General features: G+C 50.6%; 1 protein-coding gene across 1 annotated transcript; it reads right to left on the bottom strand.

The window, feature by feature from the left end:
- Window positions 1–1523: 1523 nt before the first annotated feature.
- On the bottom strand, window positions 1524–24846 carry LOC142477617 (cyclin-dependent kinase 16-like; the record flags this gene model as incomplete). The annotated part of the gene is made up of 6 exons (XM_075582317.1): window positions 24477–24846; window positions 23494–23619; window positions 6319–6375; window positions 4555–4669; window positions 4286–4465; window positions 1524–1603 (listed from the first exon to the last, which is right to left on the bottom strand). Coding segments are annotated over exons 1-6 (834 nt in total), but the record flags the coding sequence as incomplete, so codon positions are not given.
- Between the last annotated feature and the right edge of the window lie 685 nt (window positions 24847–25531).

The following is a 25531-nucleotide window of genomic DNA, read 5'->3' as shown; positions in this document are numbered from 1 at the left end:
CCCCTCCTCCTACATATTACTACCCTCCTCCTACATATTACTACCCCCTCTCTACATATTACTACCCCGCCTCCTACATATTACTACCCCCTCCTACATATTACTACCCCCATACCCCCGCCTACATATCCTACTTATTACTACCACCCCTCCTACATATTACTACCCCCTCCTACATATTACTACCCCCCTCCTACATATTACTACCCCTCCTACATATTACTACCCACCTCCTACATATTACTACCCCTCCTACATATTACTTACCCCCTCCTACATATTACTACCCCTCCTCCTACATATTACTACCCCCTCCTACATATTACTACCCCCTCATATTACTACCCCTCCTACATATACTACCCCCTCTCATATTACTACCCCTCCTCCTACATATTACTACCCCTCCTCCTACATATTACTACCCCCACCTACATATTACTACCCCGCCTACAGATTGCTACCCCCCTACATATTACTAACCCTCCTCCTACATATGACTACCCTGCAACACTGACATTCCTGCTTCCTCTCCCACATCTACACCCCCTACATACGCCTCCCCGCACCCAGCACATCTGCACCCCCCCTACATCCGCCTCCCCGCACCCAGCACATCTGCACCCCCCCCTACATCCGCCTCCCCGCACCCAGCACATCTGCACCCCCCTACATCCGCCTCCCGCACATCTGCACCCCCTATATCCGCCTCCCGCACCCAGCACATCTACACCCCCCTACAGTCCGCCTCCCCACCCAGCACATCTACACCCCCCCTACATCCGCCTCCCCGCACCCAGCACATCTGCACCCCCCCTACATCCGCCTCCCCGCACCCAGCACATCTGCACCCCCCTGACATCCGCCTCCCCGCACCCAGCACATCTACACCCCCCCTACATCTGCCTGCCCCGCACATCTACACCCCCCTACATCCGCCTCCCCGCACATCTACACCCCCCCGTACATCCGCCTCCCCGCACCAGCACATCTGCACCCCCCTACAATCCGCCTCCCCGCACCCTGCACATCTACACCCCCCCTACAATCCTCCTCCCAGCACCCAGCACATCTACACCCCCCCTACATCCGCCTCACGGCACCCAGCACATCTGACACCCCCTCCTACGATCCGCCTCCCCGACATCCGCACTCCCCCCACAGGCCGCCTGCCCGTCCAGCCTCTACACCCCTCCCTAGCCACGCCCCGCACCTGCACATCACTACACCCCCCAGCTCCACCCCCTCCCCGCACAGTCACCTGCACCTCCCGCCCCCCCGGCAGCCCAGGCACGCCAGCCCCTACCCCCCCCCCGGGCCGCCCGGCACCGGTCGCACCGCCAGCCCACACCCCAGAACCTCGCAACGTCAACCCCCCCCACCCCCCTGGTCCGCTTGCCCGGTCTGCACGGCCCAAGCCACCCTCCCACACCGGGTCCGCGGGCCCCGGACTATCTGGCCCCCACCGCCACCCCCATCGCTCTTGCCGGTCAGGGGCGAGGGGCCCGCCCTGGCCAGCCCACCTGTGTGGGCAGGTTTGAGGGGGCCCAGTCTTTTGCCTGATACTTTGGTTCATCAGGACCACGGCGAACCACACGAAACACTGTGCGGAAGAGAAGCAAACCCGCACAATGTGAGCACAGCAGCGAAAAGCACCCTGGACGCGAGCAACGAACTGTGAGCAAACAAGGCGCCAACAAGAAGGCCAACACTAGCAACCTCGTGCGACAACCGACGACAAAATGTGCAGAAGACGAGAAAAAGAAACAGTGCAGAACGCAGCTCCCGCCCATGAGCTCCGGCGCACCGCACAATGAGCACGAGGACCAAGAACTGGTGCGTCCGCGCGTCACAACAACAGAAACAAGTGAGAACGAGCGCCCCAGACTCACTGTGAAGCGTCCCACGCCCCTGAGCCGACGCACGCACACCGAACTGCGGGCGCGCCAGAAGCCCCATAGCTGTCGCGCGCCCCCGACCCCATGATCAGCCAGCGCGCCCCCCGAACACATGAGCGACACAGAGCGCCACAGCAACACCAATGTGAGAAGAGAAACCGCCAGAGCGGCAGCGCCCCCGCCCAGTAGCGTCCGCTCGTCCCCGCCCAATCGCATCGCCCTCCACCCAAAGCCCCTGAGCTCCCCTCTCCCCCCTATCTCCCTCTCCCCATATCTCCCTCTCCCCCTCCCCATACTCCCTCTCTCCCCCTCCCCATATCTGCCCTCTCCCCTCCCTATCTCCCTCTCCCCTCCCATATCTCCTCTCCCCATCCCATCTCTCCCCTCCCAGCTCCCCTCTCCTCCTCTCCCCATATCCCCCATTCTCTCCTCTCCCCCCTCCCCATATCTTCCTCTCTCCCCTCCCCATATCTCCTCTCTCCCCTCCCCATATCTCCCTCTCTCCCCCTCCCCATATCTTCCTTCTCCCCCTCCCCATATCTTCCTCTCTCCCCCTCCCCATATCTTCCTCTCTCCCCCTCCCCATATCTTCCTCTCTCCCCCTCCCCATATCTTCCTCTCTCCCCCTCCCCATATCTTTCTCTCTCCCCCTCCCCATATCTTCCTCTCTCCCCCTCCCCATATCTTCCTCTCCCCCTTCCCATATCTTCCTCTCCTCCCCCTCCCCATATCTTCCTCTCTCCCCCCTCCCCATATCTTCCTCTCCCCCTTCCCATATCTTCCTCTCCCTCCCCCTCCCCATATCTTCCTTTCTCCCCTCCCCATATCTTCCTTTCTCCCCTCCCCCATATCTTCCTTTCTCCCCTCCCCATATCTTCCTCTCTCCCCCTCCCATATCTTCCTCTCGCTCCCCTCCCCATATCTTCCTCTCGCTCCCCTCCCCATATCTTCCTCTCTCCCCCTCCCCATATCTTCCTCTCTCCCCCTCCCCATATCTTCCTCTCCCCCTCCCCATATCTTCCTCTCCCCCTTCCCATATCTTCCTCTCCCTCCCCCTCCCCAATATCTTCCTTTCTCCCCTCCCCCATCTCTTCTTTCTCCCCTCCCCATATCTTCCTCTCTCCCCCTCCCCATATCTTCCTCTCGCTCCCCTCCCCATATCTTCCTCTCGCTCCCCTCCCCATATCTTCCTCTCGCTCCCTCCCCATATCTTCCTCTCTCCCCTCCCCATATCTTCCTCTCTCCCCCTCCCCATATCTTCCTCTCTCCCCCTCCCCATATCTTCCTCTCCCCCTCCCATATCTTCCTCTCTATTTCCCTTTCCTCCTCCCATATCTTCCTCTCCCCCTCCCCATATCTTCCTCCCCTCCCCCCTTCCCATATCTTCCTCTCCCTCCCCATATCTTCCTCTCTCCCCCTCCCCATATCTTCCTCTCTCCCCCTCCCATATCTTCCTCTCTCCCCCTTCCCATATCTTCCTCTCCCCCTCCCCATATCTTCCTCTCTCCCCCTCCCCATATCTTCCTCTCTCCCCCTCCCCATATCTTCCTCTCTCCCCCTCCCCATATCTTCCTCTCCCCCTCCCCATATCTTCCTCTCTATTTCCCTTTCCTCCTCCCCTCAGTTCTCTCTCACGGACATTTCTTTTCATTCATGAAATGAAGCTACATTTCTCCGTGTGTCTGCTTCCTTAGCTGACCCCTCGCTCCCCTCCCTCCCCCATATCTTCCACTCGCTCCCCTCCCCATATCTTCCTCTCGCTCCCCTTCCCATATCTTCCTCTCCCTCCCCCTCCCCATATCTTCCTTTCTCCCCTCCCCCATATCTTCCTTTCTCCCCTCCCCATATCTTCCTCTCTCCCCCCTCCCCATATCTTCCTCTCGCTCCCCTCCCCATATCTTCCTCTCGCTCCCCTCCCCATATCTTCCTCTCGCTCCCCTCCCCATATCTTCCTCTCTCCCCCTCCCCATATCTTCCTCTCTCCCCCTCCCCATATCTTCCTCTCTCCCCCTCCCCATATCTTCCTCTCCCCCTCCCCATATCTTCCTCTCTATTTCCCTTTCCTCCTCCCCATATCTTCCTCTCCCCCTCCCCATATCTTCCTCTCTATTTCCCTTTCCTCTCCCCTCAGTTCTCTCTCACGGACATTTCTTTTCATTCATGAAATGAAGCTACATTTCTCCGTGTGTCTGCTTCCTTAGCTGACCCCTCGCTCCCCTCCCTCCCCATATCTTCCACTCGCTCCCCTCCCCATATCTTCCTCTCGCTCCCCTCCCCATATCTTCCTCTCGCTCCCCTCCCCATATCTCCTCTCGCTCCCCTCCCCATATCTTCCTCTCGCTCCCCTCCCCATATCTTCCTCTCCCTCCCCTCCCTTTCCAAGCTGCTTGGAGCCGCATCTCTAAAACACATAGCTTCCCCTGTTGGGGTGTTCACCTCCATCCTTCTGCGTCGCACCTCTCTGCCACTCACCAGGTACTCGAAGACGAGGGTCAGGGTCCTCTCCGTGTGGATGATATCGTGCAGAGTCACAATATTCGCGTGTTTCAAATCTTTCAGGAGAGAAACTACAAACAGAGGCAAGCTGAGATCACACCTGTCCTAGAGGTATGCACACACTGCATGCAGTCCTAGGGGGTGTCCGAAAGGGGCTCACCTTCCCGAATGGCCGTGCACGGAGCCCCCTCCTCGTGTTCCAGGCGAATTTCCTTCAGAGCCACCAGGTTCTCAGTCAGTTTACTGCGCCCCTTATAAACTGTAGCATATGTACCTGAGAGACAGGCGAGAGACAGGCTGAGAGACAGGCGAGAGACAGGCTGAGAGAGACGGCCACCCGCAGAAAGAGACAGCCGGAGAGACATAGCCCCGCAGGGATAGAAACAGCCCCCCAAGAAGAGAAACAGCCTGGAGGGTAGAGACAGACGGTATATTAAAGGGGACAGCTGACGAGAAAGCCCCACCACGGAAAGAGAAAAAGCCAACAGAAAGGAGACAGCCCGGGAGATGAGCACAAGAGACAGCTCCGGAGATGAAGCACAAGAGACAGCCCGGGAGATGAAGCACAAGAGACAGCCCGGGAGATGAAGCACAAGAGACAGCTCCGGGAGATGAAGCACAAGAGACAGCTCCGGGAGATGAAGCACAAGAGACAGCTCCGGGAGATGAAGCACAAGAGACAGCTCCGGGAGATGAAGCACAAGAGACAGCTCCGGGTACAAAAGGCAGCTTAACAGTCAATAAGCAATACCCTGCTGTGAGCCCACCTTCCTGTGTGTGTCACCCCCCCCCCCCCAATCTGTCTGTCATCCCCCAACCCTGCGCTGTCACCCTGCTGTGAGCCCACCTTCCTGTGTGTGTCACCCCCCCAATCTGTCTGTCATCCCCCAACCCTGCGCTGTCACCCTGCTGTGAGCCCACCTTCCTGTGTGTGTCACCCCCCCCCAATCTGTCTGTCATCCCCCAACCCTGCGCTGTCACCCTGCTGTGAGCCCACCTTCTGTGTGTGTCACCCCCCAATCTGTCTGTCATCCCCCAACCCTGCGCTGTCACCCTGCGGTGAGACCACCTTCCTGTGTGTGTCACCCCCCCCCCAATCTGTCTGTCATCCCCCCAACCCTGCGCTGTCACCCTGCTGTGAGCCCACCTTCCTGTGTGTGTCACCCCCCCAATCTGTCTGTCATCCCCCAACCCTGCGCTGTCACCCTGCTGTGAGCCCACCTTCTGTGTGTGTCACCCCCCCAATCTGTCTGTCATCCCCCAACCCTGCGCTGTCACCCTGCTGTGAGCCCACCTTCCTGTGTGTGTCACCCCCCCCAATCTGTCTGTCATCCCCCAACCCTGCGCTGTCACCCTGCTGTGAGCCCACCTTCCTGTGTGTGTCACCCCCCCCATTCCCCCAACCCTGCGCTGTCACCTGCTGTGAGCCACCTTCCTGTGTGTGTCACCCCCCAATCTGTCTGTCATCCCCCAACCCTGCGCTGTCACCCTGCTGTGAGCCCACCTTCCTGTGTGTGTCACCCCCCCCCAATCTGTCTGTCATCCCCCAACCCTGCGCTGTCACCCTGCTGTGAGCCCACCTTCCTGTGTGTGTCACCCCCCCAATCTGTCTGTCATCCCCCAACCTGCGCTGTCACCCTGCTGTGAGACCACCTTCCTGTGTGTGTCACCCCCCCCAATCTGTCTGTCATCCCCCAACCCCTGCGCTGTCATCCTGCTGTGAGCCCACCTTCCTGTGTGTCACCCCCCCCCAATCTGTCTGTCACCCCCCAACCCTGCGCTGTCACCCCTGCTGTGAGCCCACCTTCCTGTGTGTGTCACCCCCCCAATCTGTCTGTCACCCCCCACCCCAGCTCTGTCACCCTGCAGGGAAGGGCAGACAATGTCCTCAGCCTAGTGACAAGTAGAGTGTGCAAGTTGGTACCTCTCCCAGTTTATCTAACTTGACGTAAGTCTCCAGCTTTCCAAACCCGATCTCAGACTGAAAGAAAAAGAAGAGAGAGGGAAAGAGTGTGGGGGAGAGAGGGGGAGAGAGAGGGAAAGAGTGTGGGGGTGAGAGGGGGAGAGAGAGGGAAAGAGTGTGGAGGAGACAAGGAGAGAGAGGGAAAGAGTGTGGGGGAGACGAGGGGAGAGAGGGAAAGAATGTGGGGGAGACGAGGGGAGAGAGAGGGAAAGAGTGTGGGGGAGAGAGCGGGAGAGAGAGGGAAAGAGTGTGGAGGAGACAAGGAGAGAGAGGGAAAGAGTGTGGGGGAGACGAGGGGAGAGAGGGAAAGAATGTGGGGGAGACGAGGGGAGAGAGAGGGAAAGAGTGTGGGGGAGAGAGCGGGAGAGAGAGGGAAAGAGTGTGGGGGAGACAAGGAGAGAGAGGGAAAGAATGTGGGGGAGACGAGGGGAGAGAGAGGGAAAGAGTGTGGGGGAGAGAGCGGGAAACGGGGAGAGAGGGAGACAAGGGGAGAGAGAGGGAAAGTGTGGGGGAGAGAGGGAAAGAGTGGAGGAGAGAGGGAGAAAAAACGGGAGGGGGGAAAGAGTGTGGAGGAGAGAGGGAGACAACGGGAGAGAGGGGGAAAGAGTGTGGAGGAGAGAGGGAGACAGGAAAAGAGTGTTGGGGAGAGAGAGGAGACAGGAGGAGAGACAGGGGAGTGTGGAGGGGAGAGAGGGAGACAAGGGTACAGAGAGGGAAAGAGTGTGGAGGCGAGAGAGGGAGACAAGGGGACAGAGAAGGAGACAGGGGGAAAGAGTGTGGAGGATAGAGAGGGAGACAGGGGGGAAAAGAGTGTGGGGAGAGAGAGGGAGACAAGGGGAGAGAGGGGGAAAGAGTGTGGAGGGGAGAGAGGGGGGAAAGAGTGTGGAGGGGAGAGAGGGAAAGTGTGTGGGGGCGAGAGGGAGACGGGACGAGAGAGGGAAAGAGTGTGGGGGAGAGAGGGAGACAAGGAGAGAGAGGGAAAGAGTGTGGGGGAGAGGGAAAGAGTGTGGGGGAGAGGGAAAGTGTGGGGAAGAGAAGGGGAGAGAGGGGGAAAGAGTGTGGGGGAGAGAGGGAGACAAGGGGAGAGAGAGGGAAAGAGTGTGGTGGAGAGAGAGGGGGAACGAGTGTGGGGGAGAGAGAGAGATAAAGAGTGGGGGAGAGGGAGACGGGGAGAGAGGGGGAAAGAGTGTGGGGGAGAGAGAGGGAGACAAGGGGAGAGAGAGGGAAAGAGTGTGGGGGAGAGAGAGGGAGACAAGGGGAGAGAGGGGGAAAGAGTGTGGGGGGAGAGAGGGGGAAAGAGTGTGGGGGAGAGAGATAAAGAGTGTGGGGGAGAGGGAGACAGGGGAGAGTGTGTGGGGGAGAGAGAGGGAAAGAGTGTGGGGATACAAGGGGAGAGAGGGGGAAAGAGTGTGGGGGGAGAGAGGGAGACAAGGGGAGAGGGAAAGAGTGTGGGGGAGAGGGGGAAAGAGTGTGGGGAGAGGGAGGGAAAGAGTGTGGGGGAGAGGGAGGGAAAGAGTGTGGGGGAGAGGGAGGGAGAAAAGGGGAGAGAGCGAAAGTGTGTGGGGGAGGGAGACAAGGGGAGAGAGAGGGAAAGAGTGTGGGGGAGAGAGTAAGAGACAAGGGGAGATAGAGGGAAAGAAAGAGTGTGGGAGGAGAGAGGGAGACAAGGAGAGAGGGAAAGAAAGAGGGGGGGAGGATAGGTAAAAGCATTTTCCATAAGAAACACAGGACATTGAAATTCAACCTTTGTAAACACAACCCATGTATTTGTAACAGGAAAATGTAATACACACATAGATATATAGAGACAGATATATATATATATATATATCTATATCTATCTCTATATATCTATATCTATCTATATCGATATAATTTATCAATCTACAGTTAGGTCCGGAAATAATTGGACACTGACACAATTTTCATAATGTTTGCTCTGTACGCCACCACAATGGATTTGAAATTAAACAACCGAGATGCAATAGAAGTGCAGACTTTCAGCTTTAATTCAAGGGGTTGAACAAAAATATCGTATGAAAGGTTTAGGAATTGCAACCATTTTCATACACAGTCCCCTTATTTCAGGGGCTCAAATGTAATTGGACAATTTAACACAATCATAAATAAAATGTTCATTTGTAATACTTTGTCGAGAATCCTTTGCAGGCAATGACTGCTTGAAGTCTGGAACGCATGGACATCGCCAAACGCTGGGTTTCCTCCTTTGTGATGCTTTGCCAGGCCTTTACTTCAGTTGTCTTCAGTTGTTGTTTGTTTGTGGGTCTTTCTGCCTTAAGTTTTGTCTTCAGCAAGTGCAATGCATGCTCGATCGGGTTGAGATCAGGTGATTGACTCGGCCATTGCAGAATATTCCACTTCTTTGCCTTAAAAAAATCCTGGGTTGCTTTCGCAGTATATTTTGGGTCATTGTCCATCTGTAAAGTGAAGCGCTGTTAAATCAACTTCGCAGAATTTAGCTGAATCTGAGCAGACAATATATCCCTATACACTTCAGAATTCATCCAGCCGCTTCTGTCTTCTGACCCAGTGCCATTGTAAGCCCTGCATGCCCATGTCATCACACTGCCTCCACCGTGTTTTACAGATTATGTAGTATGCTTCGGATCATGAGCCGTTTCAAGCCTTCCCATACTTTTTTCTTCCCATCATTCTGGTATAGGTTGATCTTAGTTTCATCTGTCCAAAGAATGCTGTTCCAGAACTGGGCAGGCTTTTTTTTAGATATTGTTTGGCAAAGTCTAATCTGGCCTTTCTATTCTTGAAGTTTATGAATGGTTTCCACCTTGTGGTGAACCCTCTGTGAAGTCTTCTCTTTATGGTAGACTTGGCTAATGATATGCCTACCTCCTGGAGAGTGTTCTTCAATTGGCTGGATGTTGTGAAGGGGTTTTTCTTTACCATGGAAAGGATCCTACGATCATCCACCACTGTTGTCTTCCGTGGACGTCCAGGCCTTTTTGTGTTGCAGAGCCCACAGTGCGTTCTTGTTTTCTCAGAATGTACCAAACTGTTGATTTGGCCGCTCCTAATGTTCCTGCTATCTCTCTGATGGATTTTCGTTTTTTTTGCAGCCTAAGGATGCCCTGTTTCACTTGCATTGAGAGCTCCTTTGACCGCATGTTATGGGTTCACAGCAACAGCTTCCAAATGCGAATGCCACACCTGGAGTAAACTCCAGACCTTTTACCTGCTTAATTGATGATGAAATAACGAAGGAATAGCCCACACCTGTCCATGAAACAGCTTCTGAGTCAATTGTCCAATTACTTTTGGTCCCTTGAAAAAGAGGGGGCTACATATTAAAGAGATGTAATTCCTAAACCCTTCCTCCAATTTGGATGTGAGTACCCTCAAATTAAAGCTGATAGACGGCACTTTAAGCCCATATTCATTATTTTACTGTAACTTGAATTTATTTTGGTACACAGCCAAAATAACAAAACTTGTATCAGTGTCCAATTATTTCCGGACCTAACTGTGTTTGTGTGTATATCTATCTATCTATATATATATATATATATATATATATATATATATATATATATATATATATATATATATATATAATGCAAAGCAATTATGAAAAATCCAGATGCTAATCCCATAGGTAAGAATAATGGAGATATTACCAGACCCAAGACGACATTTAAAAATCTGAAAATGTGTTTGAGCAGTGTGTAGGAGAGGGGCTTGGGGCCGCAGTACTTAGAAGATCATTGGGGAGGCTCCATGTAGCAGTGGATCGATACGGGCTGAGAATGATACTAATTGTATCTGTGCGTGTGTATATATATATATGTGTGTATATATATGTGTGTATATATATATATATATAATATTACCAGATTGGAGTCCGGTAATGAGGAGACAGCACACCAGGAATGATATTCAAAATGATTCTGTATTGTAGAAAAATAGAGGCACTGCCCTGAAGAAGGTCGCTCTCTGCAGACCGAAACGTTGGCTGGGGTGCCTGTATTTTTCTACAATACAGAATCATTTTGAATATCATTCCTGGTGTGCTGTCTCCTCATTACTGGACTCCAATCTGGTAATATCTTATATATATATATATATATATATATATATATATATATATATATACACACGCACAGATACAATTAGTATCATTCTCAGCCCTTATCGATCCACTGCTACATGGAGCCTCCCCAATGATCTTCTAAGTACTGCGGCCCCAAGCCCCTCTCCTACACACTGCTCAAACACATTTTCAGATTTTTAAATGTCGTCTTGGGTCTGGTAATATCCCTTGGAATTCAGTCGAGTAACATCCATGCCCAACAATGGCTATTTCTTCTTGCGATAGGGCCAACCCACCGCCATTTTTATTTCTACACCGTTGTGATGATGTCACAGACTTTATAGATGTTCCCATCTACTGTTACTTACCGGCCAAGGTCAGAGTCAGGGTCGAACCCAAGGTCGGGGTCAGGGTCTAACCCACGGTCAGGGTCAAGGTCTAACCCAAGGTCAGGGTCAGGGTCTAGCCCAAGGCCAGGGTCTCACCCAAGGTCAAGGGCATGGTCCAACCCAAGGTCAGGGTCAAGGTCTAACCCAATGTCAGGGTCTAACCCAAGGCCAGAGGCAAGGTCTGCCCCCAAGGTCAGGGTCAGGGTCTAACCCAAGGTACACAGTATTCAACTTCTTGTTCAATTCATTTTGACCTTTGCAGTTTACACATTTGCTGAACAGCACTTGGGTCTCAATGAGATTCATTTGGAGGCCACCTTCTTACTTTTTTTGGTGAGCTCTCTGATTGGTTGCTGGAGGTCAACAATAAGAAATGTCATCTGCAATTCGTAGGAGACTCGAGTATTCACTGTTGATTTGGAATTCTTTTTCTTCTCAATTTAATGTCCTAAATAATTCTTCATGTGTTGCTGTGAAAAGCTTTGGTGACACGGTGTCTCCCTGCCGCACTCCCTTGCTGATCCTGGTGACACGGTGTCTCCCTGCCGCACTCACTTGCTGATCCTGGTGACACAGTGTCTCCCTGCTGCACTCCCTTACTGATCCTGGTGACACGGTGTCTCCCTTCAGCACTCACTTGTTGATCCTGGTGACACGGTGTCTCTCAGCCACACTCCCTTGTTGATCCTGGTGACACGGTGTCTCCCTGCCGCACTCCCTTGCTGATCCAGGTGACACGGTGTCTCTCAGCCACACTCCCTTGTTGATCCTGGTGACACGGTGTCTCCCTGCCGCACTCACTTGCTGATCCTGGTGACACGGTGTCTCCCTTGCTGATCCTGGTGACACGGTGTCTCCCTGCTGCACTCCCTTACTGATCCTGGTGACACGGTGTCTCCCTGCCGCACTCCCTTACTGATCCTGGTGACACGGTGTCTCCCTGCCGCACTCACTTGCTGATCCTGGTGACAGGGTGTCTCCCTGCTGCACTCCCTTACTGATCCTGGTGACACGGTGTCTCCCTGCCGCACTCACTTGCTGATCCTGGTGACATGGTGTCTCCCTGCAGCACTCACTTGTTGATCCTGGTGACACGGTGTCTCCCTGCCGCACTCCCTTGCTGATCCAGGTGACATGGTGTCTCCCTGCCGCACTCCCTTGCTGATCCTGGTGACACGGTGTCTCCCTGCCGCACTCCCTTGCTGATCCTGGTGACACGGTGTCTCCCTGCCGCATTCTCTTGCTGATCCTGGTGACACGGTGTCTCCCTGATGCACTCCCTTGCTGATCCTGGTGACACGGTGTCTCCCTGCCGCACTCCCTTGCTGATCCTGGTGACACGGTGTCTCCCTTCCTGATCCTGGTGACACGGTGTCTCCCTGCCGCACTCCCTTGCTGATCCTGGTGACACGGTGTCTCCCTGCCGCACTCCCTTGCTGATCCTGGTGACACGGTGTCTCCCTTCCTGATCCTGGTGACACGGTGTCTCCCTGCCGCACTCCCTTACTGATCCTGGTGACACGGTGTCTCCCTGCCGCACTCCCTTGCTGATCCTGGTGACGTGGTGTCTCCCTGCTGCACTCCCTTCCTGATCCTGGTGACACGGTGTCTCCCTGCTGCACTCCCTTGCTGATCCCGGTGACACGGTGTCTCCCTGCCGCAATCTCTCGCTGATCCTGGTGACATGGTGTCTCCCTGCCGCTCTCCCTTGCTGATCCTGGTGACTTGGTGTCTCCCTGCCGCACTCCCTTGCTGATCCTGGTGAGACGGTGTCTCCCTGCTGCACTCCCTTGCTGATCCAGGTGACACGGTATCTCCCTGCAGCACTCACTTCTTGATCCTGGTGACACGGTGTCTCCCTGCCGCACTCTCTTGCTGATCCTGGTGACACGGTGTCTCCCTGCCGCACTCCCTTGCTGATCCTGGTGACATGGTGTCTCCCTGCTGCACTCCCTTGCTGATCCTGGTGACACGGTGTCTCCCAGCCGCACTCCCTTGCTGATCCTGGTGACATGGTGTCTCCCTGCTGCACTCCCTTGCTGATCCTGGTGACACGGTGTCTCCCAGCCACACTCCCTTATTGATCCTTGTGACACGGTGTCTCCCTGCCACACTCCCTCACTGATCCTGGTGACACGGTGTCTCCCTTCCTGATCCTGGTGACACGTGTCTCCCTGCTGCACTCCCTTGCTGATCCTGGTGACACGGTGTCTCCCTGCCGCACTCCCTTGCTGATCCTGGTGACATGGTGTCTCCCTGCTGCACTCCCTTGCTGATCCTGGTGACACGGTGTCTCCCAGCCGCACTCCCTTGCTGATCCTGGTGACATGGTGTCTCCCTGCTGCACTCCCTTGCTGATCCTGGTGACACGGTGTCTCCCAGCCACACTCCCTTATTGATCCTGGTGACACGGTGTCTCCCTGCCACACTAACTCACTGATACTGGTGACATGGTGTCTCCCTGCTGCACTCCCTTGCTGATCCTGGTGACATGGTGTCTCCCTGCCGCACTCCCTCACTGATCCTGGTGACATGGTGTCTCCCAGCCACACTCCCTCACTGATCCTGGTGACACGGTGTCTCCCTGCCGCACTCCCTCGCTGATCCTGGTGACATGGTGTCTCCCTGCCGCACTCCCTTGCTGATCCTGGTGACATGGTGTCTCCCTGCTGCACTCCCTTGCTGATCCTGGTGACACGGTGTCTCCCAGCCGCACTCCCTTGCTGATCCTGGTGACATGGTGTCTCCCTGCTGCACTCCCTTGCTGATCCTGGTGACACGGTGTCTCCCAGCCACACTCCCTTATTGATCCTGGTGACACGGTGTCTCCCTGCCACACTAACTCACTGATCCTGGTGACATGGTGTCTCCCTGCTGCACTCCCTTGCTGATCCTGGTGACACGGTGTCTCCCAGCCGCACTCCCTTGCTGATCCTGGTGACATGGTGTCTCCCTGCTGCACTCCCTTGCTGATCCTGGTGACACGGTGTCTCCCAGCCACACTCCCTTATTGATCCTGGTGACACGGTGTCTCCCTGCCACACTAACTCACTGATCCTGGTGACATGGTGTCTCCCTGCCGCACTCCCTTGCTGATCCTGGTGACACGGTGTCTCCCTGCCGCACTCCCTTACTGATCCTGGTGACATGGTGTCTCCCTGCCGCACTCCCTTGCTGATCCTGGTGACATGGTGTCTCCCTGCCGCACTCCCTTGCTGATCCTGGTGACATGGTGTCTCCCTGCCGCACTCCCTTGCTGATTCTTCCTTGTATCTTCATGTAATCAGTAAACAGTTAATGTGGCATTTTCTTACATGTTCCTTATAATATCAATGCTTTTTCGTAATCTACGAATCTTAAAATGAGTGGCTGATCGTATTCAATACTTTGGGAAATCACTTCTTGTACAACTTGGATGTGGTCCATTGCGCTGTGTCCATTGCGCTGTATCCATTGCGCTGTATCCATTGCGCTGTGTCCATTGCGCTGTATCCATTGCGCTGTATCCATTGTGCTGTATCCATTGTGCTGTATCCATTGTGCTGTATCCATTGTGCTGTATCCATTGCGCTGTATCCATTGTGCTGTATCCATTGTGCTGTGTCCATTGCGCTGTGTCCATTGCGCTGTATCCATTGCGCTGTATCCATTGCGCTGTATCCATTGCGCTGTATCCATTGCGCTGTATCCATTGCGCTGTATCCATTGCGCTGTGTCCATTGCGCTGTGTCCATTGCGCTGTATCCATTGCGCTGTGTCCATTGCGCTGTATCCATTGCGCTGTATCCATTGCGCTGTATCCATTGCGCTGTATCCATTGCGCTGTATCCATTGCGCTGTATCCATTGCGCTGTGTCCATTGCGCTGTGTCCATTGCGCTGTGTCCATTGCGCTGTATCCATTGCGCTGTATCCATTGCGCTGTGTCCATTGCGCTGTGTCCATTGCGCTGTATCCATTGCGCTGTGTCCATTGCGCTGTATCCATTGTGCTGTATCCATTGCGCTGTATCCATTGCGCTGTATCCATTGCGCTGTATCCATTGCGCTGTATCCATTGCGCTGTGTCCATTGCGCTGTATCCATTGCGCTGTATCCATTGCGCTGTATCCATTGCGCTGTGTCCATTGCGCTGTATCCATTGCGCTGTATCCATTGTGAAATGTCGCTTGTTCTCTAGGCCGGGCAAAGTCCAGGGTTCGGGTCTGTTGCATCCGATTAGCGAGTATCTTCATAAAAATCTTGAGTGATTGGAAGTAGGCTGGTTGGTCTGTAGTTCTTGCGGTGGTTTTTGCCTTAGTTCTTGTGGGCGAGGGTAACTATGGCATTGCTCCATTGTTATGGGGTTTTTCCTGATCTTCTCTACTTCTTCCACAGCTTCTTTCAAGATTTCACTTGTAATTCCATCTGCCCGTGAGCCTTCCCATCCTGGAAGAACGCATGGTACATCATTGCTGGCTTCTTCTCGCTGCTCTTCTTCTGCTGGATTACGCCCCGAGTTATCTGTGTTCCCCTACAGTTCCATGTAGAAGTCCTCAACTCCCTTTATTATAAGAAAACAAAGTATCCCACACTCTGGTGTACAAAAGTGTAACACATTTATTAAAGACACATCACATACAAACATAATAACATCACTCTCACACACCTCAAAAAGTGTGAAAAACAAACCCATGGAACCTGTGATAATAGTGGGAACCAAAGCTACAGCCAGAGAATACTTCTCTGGTACCCACTATTATCACCGGGTGCATGGGTTTGTTTTTCACACTTTTTGAGGTGTGTGAGAGTGATGTTATTATGTTTGTATGTGATGTGATGTGTCTTTAATAAATGTGTTACACTTTTGTACACCAGAGGGCTTTGTGTGGGATACTTTGTTTCTATTTTTGTTTTCATACAGTATATTCTTTATCCCCAGCCCCGTCAGTATCCTATTGTTATTATTTTTCTATAGGCGATTCTATTTAGTCTGTTGCAGGCTTGCTTTGTGTTGTTCCCTTTATTATAAGTGCACGGCCTTTTATTTCTGTTCCATCGTCCTGTTTCAGTGCAATGTTTGCTTCTTCCCAATCACGTCGCTGCTTCGTTGTTTTTTTTAATTTGTTATCTTCGATAGTCATTTTCACCATATCAGTTAGATGTTCTTACATCTTCCGCTGTACACTTAATGTTATTGATTGTGTCGTTTTAATCTTTTCCATCTTCACATTCAGATGCAATTTGCAGAGAACCAATCGATGATCATTCCTTGTGGCAAAACAGCGGAGGACTGTGCAGTCTTCAATCATGTCTTGTTAGTTTAGATATAGTCAATTTAATGCATTATTCCAGGGGAGCGCAATATTTTCCCCCTGTGCCCCCCCAGTTTGCGCACCGCTGCATTATTCCATTGGGTCCCCTCCATGTCCATTTTCTTGTGTGATTCTTCTTGAAGAACGAATTCATGATGTAGGAGTTTTCACATTCTGCAAATTCTCCCAATCTGTCCCCACGTTCATTCCCGTTATCGTAACTATACTAATGTGTAAAGATCTGGGGCGCTCCCTCTAATAAGAAATGAATAGAATTGATAACACCTAATGGACACAATAAAAATAATAAGTACAAAACAAGCCAACCGGTATGATACTGGCCCAAATAGGTGGTTGCTGCTCAATCCCAAAAAGATCTTCCTGCAATCCTCATGAAACGATATGAGAAAGAATAGGGGGGGGGGGGGGGCAAGAGAGATAGAAATGCACAGATGGGAATGACAATAACACATCAATATACTTGGAATGAGAGTAACTCTCACAAGGTGGGTGAAGGTGCATAACACAATTAGATATTGTACTCACACGGCCATGTGTGGTACGGGGTCACAAAGTGGTCTCTGTGGGTGCCGTTTCTGCTCCTCGCAGTTCCTTCTGTTTGCTCCGTGTTGTATCAGCACATCACCACGCGTCCTCACCTCGCGATTGGCCCCATACAGGTATGAAAGATGACAACCGCAGGTACAATATAAAAATGCAATTTATTAAGTTTAAAAATTAGTATCTGTTAACTCACATGTAGAAACCGCCTCCGGTGTGCGCAGTTGACTTCTGCACTCCGACACAGTGCTCTCCTTCTCCCGCGTCCGGTCGACAGGAATGGTTCCAGAGAGCTTGGGTAAACTACGGTGGCTGTGTGCAGTCAGAAAGATCAAAGTCAAGAGTTTCAAGAGATCCTCCCTATTCAGCGCACTCATTGTTGTTATAGATGTTTCCAAGGTGTCTCTATCATATTTCCTTTCGATAAATCTATTTTTCAGTATGGTCGCCTGTTCTCTGAACACTGTCTCATCGGTACAATTTCTACAAATACGTCTAAATTGTCCAGGTGGAATGTTGTTAAGCCATCTATGGAGGTTACAGCTACTATTCAGAAGATAATAGTTACAATCGACTTTCTTGAAATACGTCTAAGTCTTCAATATAGATCGTTGGATCCAGAAAATCTATGGACACCCTGCTAGATCGTGATGTGAATATTACATTTCCATTATCATTGATGTATTCAATAAAATTCTTTAAACTTTGTTCCGTCCCTTGCCAGACGAAGAACACATTGTCGATGTAGCGTTGCCATAGGACCAGGTCTGCGCCAAATGCGTGGTTGGACCAAATTTTGTCCGTTTCCCACACATCTATGAAAATATTTGCGTAACTTGGCGCAAACCTGGTCCCCATCGCCGTGCCACAGCACTGTAAATAATAGACACTGTGACGGTAGGGGGAATTATGGCTGCTGTTAATAAAGGTTAAGTCTGCCATTACCCCTACCTGTCAGTAATACATTGGTATTGTATTATATGTTATGTATATATGTATGTCTTTGCTTGGTTCCAGCACCTCAGGAATCAGGGGTTAATATGTTTGCAGTAGAATTGTTGCAAATATTATGTTGCCGTTCTACCCACCAATCAGGGCCGGGCATGTAGGCAGCTCCTGGCCCTGAGTATTGCAATATTATGTTTTATGTGTATAAAAAGGTGAGAGGGAGACCCCTAGCAGACAGGGAGGGAGACCCCTAGCAGACAGGGATGGAGACCCCTGGCAGACAGAGCCTGCAGAGAGTTACAGAGGTGTTGCTGTAACAGGGAGAAACTGCAGTGTCCGATCCAGTGCTGGTCTCAGGCCTGAAAACCAGTCCTGTAGGCACAGGGCAAAGAGAGAGAACAGGGGAAATCTCTGCAAGTAGGTCCTTGCGACTAGTTAGGCAGGGTATCCCCCAGTGTCCCCAGTTGGGTATGTCTGATGTGTGATGTTTGTGTCTTTTGTATAGTTGTGGATATGTTTTTCCAATAAATTAATTTTATAAACTCTCGTGTTCTGTCTGGCGATATTGATCCCTGGTATTAGCCCTGGTCTCCTGTGTCTGTCTGGCGATATTGATCCCTGGTATTAGTCCTGGTCTCCCGTGTTCTGTCTGGAGATATTGATCCCTGGTATTAGTCCCGGTCTCCCGTGTTCTGTCTGGCGATATTGATCCCTGGTATTAGTCCCGGTCTTCCATGTTCTGTCTGGCGATATTGATCCCTGGTATTAGTCCTGGTCTCCTGTGTTCTGTCTGGCGATATTGATCCCGGGTATTAGTCCTGGTCTCCCGTGTCTGTCTGGCGATATTGATCCCTGGTATTAGTCCTGGTCTCCCGTGTTCTGTCTGGCGATATTGATCCCTGGTATTAGTCCTGGTCTCCCGTGTTCTGTCTGGCGAGATTGATCCCTGGTATTAGTCCTGGTCTCCCGTGTTCTGTCTGGCGATATTGATCCCTGGTATTAGTCCTGGTCTCCCGTGTATGTCTGGCGATATTGATCCCTGGTATTAGTCCTGGTCTCCCGTGTATGTCTGGCGATATTGATCCCTGGTATTAGTCCTGGTCTCCCGTGTATGTCTGGCGATATTGATCCCTGGTATTAGTCCTGGTCTCCCGTGTATGTCTGGCGATATTGATCCCTGGTATTAGTCCTGGTCTCCCGTGACAGACACCATCAAAGCTAAAAACATTATGTTCTAAAACGAAGGCAATGCTATCCATCCATGTTCCTTTGTTCGATCGGTATATCAGGGTCTCCCTGAAGCGTCCTATTCTCAGCCTCACAACCATCAACATGTCCTCTGGCGGTATATAGTGAGGTGACATCACATGTCACCAGGATGTAATCTTGCTTCCACTCTATTTCCGCCAGCATGTTCAAAACATCCGTAGTGTCTTTGAGATAGGATCTCATCCTCATAGCTTATTGATCCTCTGGCGATATTGATCCCTGGTATTAGTCCTGGTCTCCCGTGTATGTCTGGCGATATTGATCCCTGGTATTAGTCCTGGTCTCCCGTGTATGTCTGGCGATATTGATCCCTGGTATTAGTCCTGGTCTCCTGTGTTCTGTCTGGCGATATTGATCCCTGGTATTAGTCCTGGTCTCCCGTGTATGTCTGGCGATATTGATCCCTGGTATTAGTCCTGGTCTCCCGTGTATGTCTGGCGATATTGATCCCTGGTATTAGTCCTGGTCTCCCGTGTATGTCTGGCAATATTGATCCCTGGTATTAGTCCTGGTGTCCCGTGACAGACACCATCAAAGCTAAAAACATTATGTTCTAAAACGAAGGCAATGCTATTCATCCATGTTCCTTTGTTCGATCGGTATATCAGGGTCTCCCTGAAGCGTCCTATTCTCAGCCTCACAACCATCAACATGTCCTCAGCCGGTATATAGTGAGGTGACATCACATGTCACCAGGATGTAATCTTGCTTCCACTCTATTTCCGCCAGCATGTTCAAAACATCCGTAGTGTCTTTGAGATAGGATCTCATCCTCATAGCTTATTGCTGTAAAAATGTATCAATGTACTCTGATAAATTAGAGGTTAGAGATCCTATCCCAGAAATGATGGGCCTACCTTCTTGTGTCGTGGGTTTTTTATGTATCTTCGGCAAGAAATAAAAAACTGCCATGTTTATTATTTAGATATTCAAATTCTCTATCTGTTAAAATGCCGATTGACTTCCCTCTATTGAGTAATGATAAAAGTTCTGCTTTGAACTTGCTTGTGGGATCTAGGGTGAGCCATTCATATGTTGTTTGATCTGACAGAATCCTATTGTACTCTTCGAGATAGTATTCAACATCCATGATTACTACCCCACCCCTTTATCAGCCTGCTTGAAGACAATTGATTTGTCACCTGTTCGTGTTTTCAGAGATCTTTTCTCTTGTGCACTGAGATTATCTCGGAATTTGCTATGATTTTTAATCATTGTCTCGAAGTCTTTCTGAATCAGATGTTGGAAGACTTCTAGGTATTGCCCCTTGGGAGTCGCTTGGATAGAATTTTGATTTTTTGTTTTAAAGATGAATGTTTAAAATGATCAACGGGAGCTATGTTAGTATCTCCTACCAGACTCGGCATTTCTTTATTTCTGATGCATGCATCTTTCTTCAGAAAGAACCTCTTTAATGTCAATTGCCGTATGAACTTGTTTGCATTGATAAAAAGATTAAAACCGCTAGGTCCTACTGTGGGCGCAAAATGTCGTCCTTTTGGTATAAGTTCCTTTTCGCTAGTAGTTAGTATTTTCTTGTTGATATTAAACACACTGCTTACTGGGTCGCCCTTTCTCCTCTTGCTGTGTCTCCCTCCTATTTTCCTGTAATGGTCTTTTCTTGTTGTTTCTCTGTACTTCTTGGTCTATATGATCCCTCAGTGCCAAAAATCGGTTCTCTAATGGTCTGATGTGTGGGGGAGCTCGGTCTAAAAAACCCTCAGAACGTTTGTTCCTTGTACTCTTTTCCCATAATGACAGGCGACCATACTGAAAAATAGATTTATCGAAAGGAAATATGATAGACACACCTTGGAAACATCCATAACAACAATGCGTGCGCTGAATAGAGAGGATCGCTTGAAATCTAAGGTCACACAGAGAGAGGGGAGTATGAGGTTCCATTCCTGACCAAATACAATAGATACTTTGCTAAAATAAAAAAAAATCATCAGTAAGCATTGGCACCTACTCCAACAAGAGCCACCCTAACCCTAACCCTACCACAAAACCGGGGCAGAAAATCTTAAAACCAGACTGGCACCAAGTGTTTTTAAATACTCAACAGATGCAAACCCGTCAAATTGGCTATCCAAACAAAAAGGCTTCCAGAGATGCTTTTCCTGCAAAACGTGCTCCCAACGTTCAACTGATAAATTGAACTGTAGCTCTACGTTAACGGGAGAAACATTTGTAATGAAACAATTTATTAATTGCCGCACAGCATTTGTGGTCTACATGCTGCAGTACCCGTGTGGTCTCCAGTATGTGGACGTACCAGTAGACCACTGAGAGTACAGGGCAATATACAGGAGCACATGGGCAATATAAGAAGACAGCTAATGACACATAACGTGTCAAAGCATTTTCCCCTTAAACATGGGGGGGACCCTGCAGGCCTTATATACAGGGCTATTGAATCAGTACCCGCCAATTGGCGTGGGGGTGATAGGCTTTTAAAATTAGCACAAAAGGAGACATTCTGGATACACAGACTCAAAATCCTGACACCACTGGGGCTCATTGTAGACATAGATATTGGGGCTTCATTTGAGTCATATTAGCCAAAGCCAAAGAGATACACTTCCTGCGACTTGTACAGCTTTTCACGTTCTGTATGGTGGCATACTGTACTAGATATTGAATCACTGAGCAATACCCTGAAATTGGTGCAAATATAAATACTAATATGTATCCTTTTTAATTGATTTTTGACAGATCATATAATTGAACACACCACCAATCGACATTTATTTATTCATCCAGCATATATATATTTTTTAATGCAGCGCCACAGTGGAATATGTAACATACTCTAACGAATTATTTTAATATATTACTATGAACTATTCTATTATGTACCATCAATGGTTTAAATAGGAGTAATACTATCAATATTTCTAACAAGTAATTCTGCGTACATATTTCTAAAATGTGCTAATCCAGCATTTTAAAAGGAGGAATTTTCTAATGAGGTATTTTACTTTGTGCTGTCCTCTATGTGTTACATAGGACTAGAGGTTTTATAACAGAGAGTTTATCTACGGCGATATGGAATTCCCATTTCTCAAATGTGCCTTTCCGACATACATATGTTCCAAATTATTTCCCAAATAGGAAAAAGTATGTATAATATATATTTTTAATAGCGAGTATATACATGTTGACATAGAACTCTCACCATTTAGAAGCTTTTAAAAATGTGTCAAAGACAAATCTATGCTTTTAATTAGCTCACCACCTCTGACATTGTATGACACAATTTTGCATAAGGAATGTATTATTGTTAATTAATACATGAGTCGGTTTGTCTATTACATAGTGTCAAAAAACCTTTCCAACATCTATGTATGAATTAAAATAAATATCCACATTACTATCTTACTATTATTAGTTTGAAACGTAATTGTTCATAAGGCCGCCTGAAAAACAAGATAATAAAAAATGCACAAATGCGCACCAGGGATTAGTGGGAGGTAATTTATTAAAAATACACAAAAACAGAGGGGATCCAACCCCACCTCAGAACAGCTGTGCAGCTGAACGGCTAAGTACTACCCAGGACACCTAATGTGTTCATAAGGCCAATGTATTTTAACTTTCATTTGAATTACTTTAAATGGTAAAACTTTAGTGTGTTTACAACAAGATTGCATTTCAATACTCTGTGTGTCTCACACGCATTTCGGTCTATTGAAGATATGTAGCTTTATTTAAACATCTAATATAACACGTAACAAAGTATCATCTTCTAATCTGCGCACATTTCAGATGGTATTGATAGCATTAATAACACCAGCAGCGTCGAGGGATTAAGATTTAGCCCTATAAAAGTCCAGCCTTTCAAGTCCAATTCATAAACCTGACGAAGCATTACGACATGCGAAACGCGTTGTTCATGCAAGGACGTTGATCTTTCTGACCGCGCACGGCCACCGTAGTTTACCCAAGCGCACTGGACTTATTCCTGTCTATCGGACGCGGGAGAAGGAGAGCACAGTGTCGGAGTGCAGAAGTCGACGGCGCACACCGGAGGCGTTTTCTACATGCGAGTTAACTGTTACTCATTTTTAAACTTAATAAATTGCATTTTTATATTGTACCTGCGGTTGTCATCTTTCATATCTGTATGGGGCCAATCGCGAGGTGAGGACGCGTGGTGATGTGCTGATACAACACGGAGCAAACAGAAGGAACTGCAAGCTACGAGGAGCAGAAACGGCACCCACAGAGACCACTTTGTGACCCCGTACCACACATGGCCGTGTGAGTACAATATCTAATTGTGTTATGCACCTTCACCCACCTTGTGAGAGTTACTCTCATTCCAAGTATATTGATGTGTTATTGTCATTCCCATCTGTGCATTTCTATCTCTCTTACGCCCACCGTAACAATACTGGCTAACCGATGCTTCGTCTTTAAGCACCAATCTTTGCATCCAAACCCCACATAATGATGTTGTGGGGACAGTTTCCTTGGATTTCATGGTAGACATCTCCACTTCATTGTCTGTGACTTGATGTTTGGGCATACACTTAGATACTTTGAGGCCTGCCTCTCTGCCAACTGAATGATGACTCTGGTTGTACGTCCCTTTGTTCCACTCACCAGAGATACACGTCTCAAGCGCCTGCTCAGAGGTTTATCAAACGGGGGACTGCTGAGCGCCAACTTCTCCAGGTACCCCTCAGGGAGGCGGATATCAGCCGGGAGCGACAGACGCTTATTTACATCCTGCCATGATGGTGAGAGAAGGCAAGACAGGTCAGCATGAGGGGGGTGAACAGGTCAGCGTGAGTGGGGGGGGGGAGGAGAAAGGTCAGTGTGAGGAAGGGGAGGAAGAGGTCAGCATGAGGGAGGGGAGGAAGGGAGGGGAGGAAGAGGTCAGCGTGAGGGAGGGGAAAGAGGTCAGTGTGAGGGGGGAGGGACAGGTCGGAGGGAGGTAGGAGAGGAGAGAGTGAGGTCAGAGGGAGGGGAAGGGAGAGGGGGGAGAGACGGGTCAGAGAGAGGGGGGAAACAGGTCAGAGAAGAGAGGGGGGAGAGAAGAGAGGGGGGAGAGAAGAGAGGGGGAGAGAAGAGAGGGCAGGGAGAAGAGAGGGGAGGGAAGAGAGGGGAGGGAGGGAAGAGGGTGAAGGGAGAACAGAGGGGTCGAAGAGACGGGGGAGAGAAAACGGGGGGAGAGAAGCGGGGGGAGAAAAGGGGGGAGACGGGTCGGAGGAAAGGGGGGGCAGACGGGTCGGAGGAAGGGGGGGCAAACGGGTAGGAGGAAGGGGGGGCAAATGGGTCAGAGGAAGGGCAGTACACGGGTCGGAGGAGGGGGGAGATAGGTCATCAGGAAGGGGGGCGAGGGGGAGACGAGTCCACGGCGGGAGGGACAGGGGGAAGCGATGGAGACAGGTCAGCTGCGTGGGGGAGACAGGTGAGCAGGAAGGTGGGTTGGGAGACAGGTCAGCGGATAGGAGCGGGGGGAGACAGGTCAGCGGAGGGGGGCAGAGAGAGATAGGTCAGTGGGGGGGGGGCGAGGGAGACAGGTCAGTCAGGGGGCGGGAGACAGTTCAGCCAGGGGGGTGGGGGGATAGCTCCAGCTTTACCTCCGTGGATATTTTGCGGGCTGCGCTGTTCCTCATTCGCACTCGCACCGGGGACTGAACCTCATCGCTGGAGCCGGACGCTTGGTCACTTTCCCCATCTGACCCCATCTTCAGGTCTTCATGCACGATTTCTAAATAGACAGAGATGAAGCTCAGGAGGGGGAGGGTGTAGGGGAGGGTTAGAGGAAGAAGGGGAGGGTGAAAGGTTGAGTGGTGGGTGAGGAGAGAGGGGAGGTTAGGGTGGTTAGGGGGAGACTGAAGTAAGGCGTGACGCATAGAGTAGGTTCAATGCTCTTTCTCCCCGTCACCGAGCAGGTAGCACCTCCCCATGTCCTCTCTATGGGTCAGAGACAGCTCGCCCTCTCTATGGGTCAGAGACAGCTCGCCCTCTCTATGGGTCAGAGACAGCTCGGCCTCTCTATGGGTCAGAGACAGCTCGGCCTCTCTATGGGTCAGAGACAGCTCGGCCTCTCTATGGGTCAGAGACAGCTCGGCCTCTCTATGGGTCAGAGACAGCTCGGCCTCTCTATGGGTCAGAGACAGCTCGGCCTCTCTATGGGTCAGAGACAGCTCGGCCTCTCTATGGGTCAGAGACAGCTCGGCCTCTCTATGGGTCAGAGACAGCTCGGCCTCTCTATGGGTCAGAGACAGCTCGGCCTCTATGGGTCAGAGACAGCTCGGCCTCTCTATGGGTCAGAGACAGCTCGGCATCTCTATGGGTCAGAGACAGCTCGGCCTCTCTATGGGTCAGAGACAGCTCGGCCTCTCTATGGGTCAGAGACAGCTCGGCCTCTCTGGGCTTCACCTTTCCTGCTGATCCTGTGGGTTATGAGGCTGAGAAACCAATCAGGGGACAGAGATGGGTTGGGGGGAGGGGAGTGTGTTTCAGAGCAGTTGGGACGTCGCGCACACCGTGTCCTGGACGTGCTCTGGGACTTGTAACTACTCTCCTTAGCAATGTTATTCTTTTATTTGATTTGATGTAGGTTGCAATACTTTCTAGCGGACCAACATGAATAGATAAAATGATGTTACTTAGAAATCAGGCTGTGGTG

Source organism: Ascaphus truei, unplaced genomic scaffold (genome assembly GCF_040206685.1).
Source record: "Ascaphus truei isolate aAscTru1 unplaced genomic scaffold, aAscTru1.hap1 HAP1_SCAFFOLD_2201, whole genome shotgun sequence".
NCBI classification, from domain to species: domain Eukaryota; kingdom Metazoa; phylum Chordata; class Amphibia; order Anura; family Ascaphidae; genus Ascaphus; species Ascaphus truei.
This window is presented reverse-complemented; position numbering and strand designations above follow the sequence as displayed.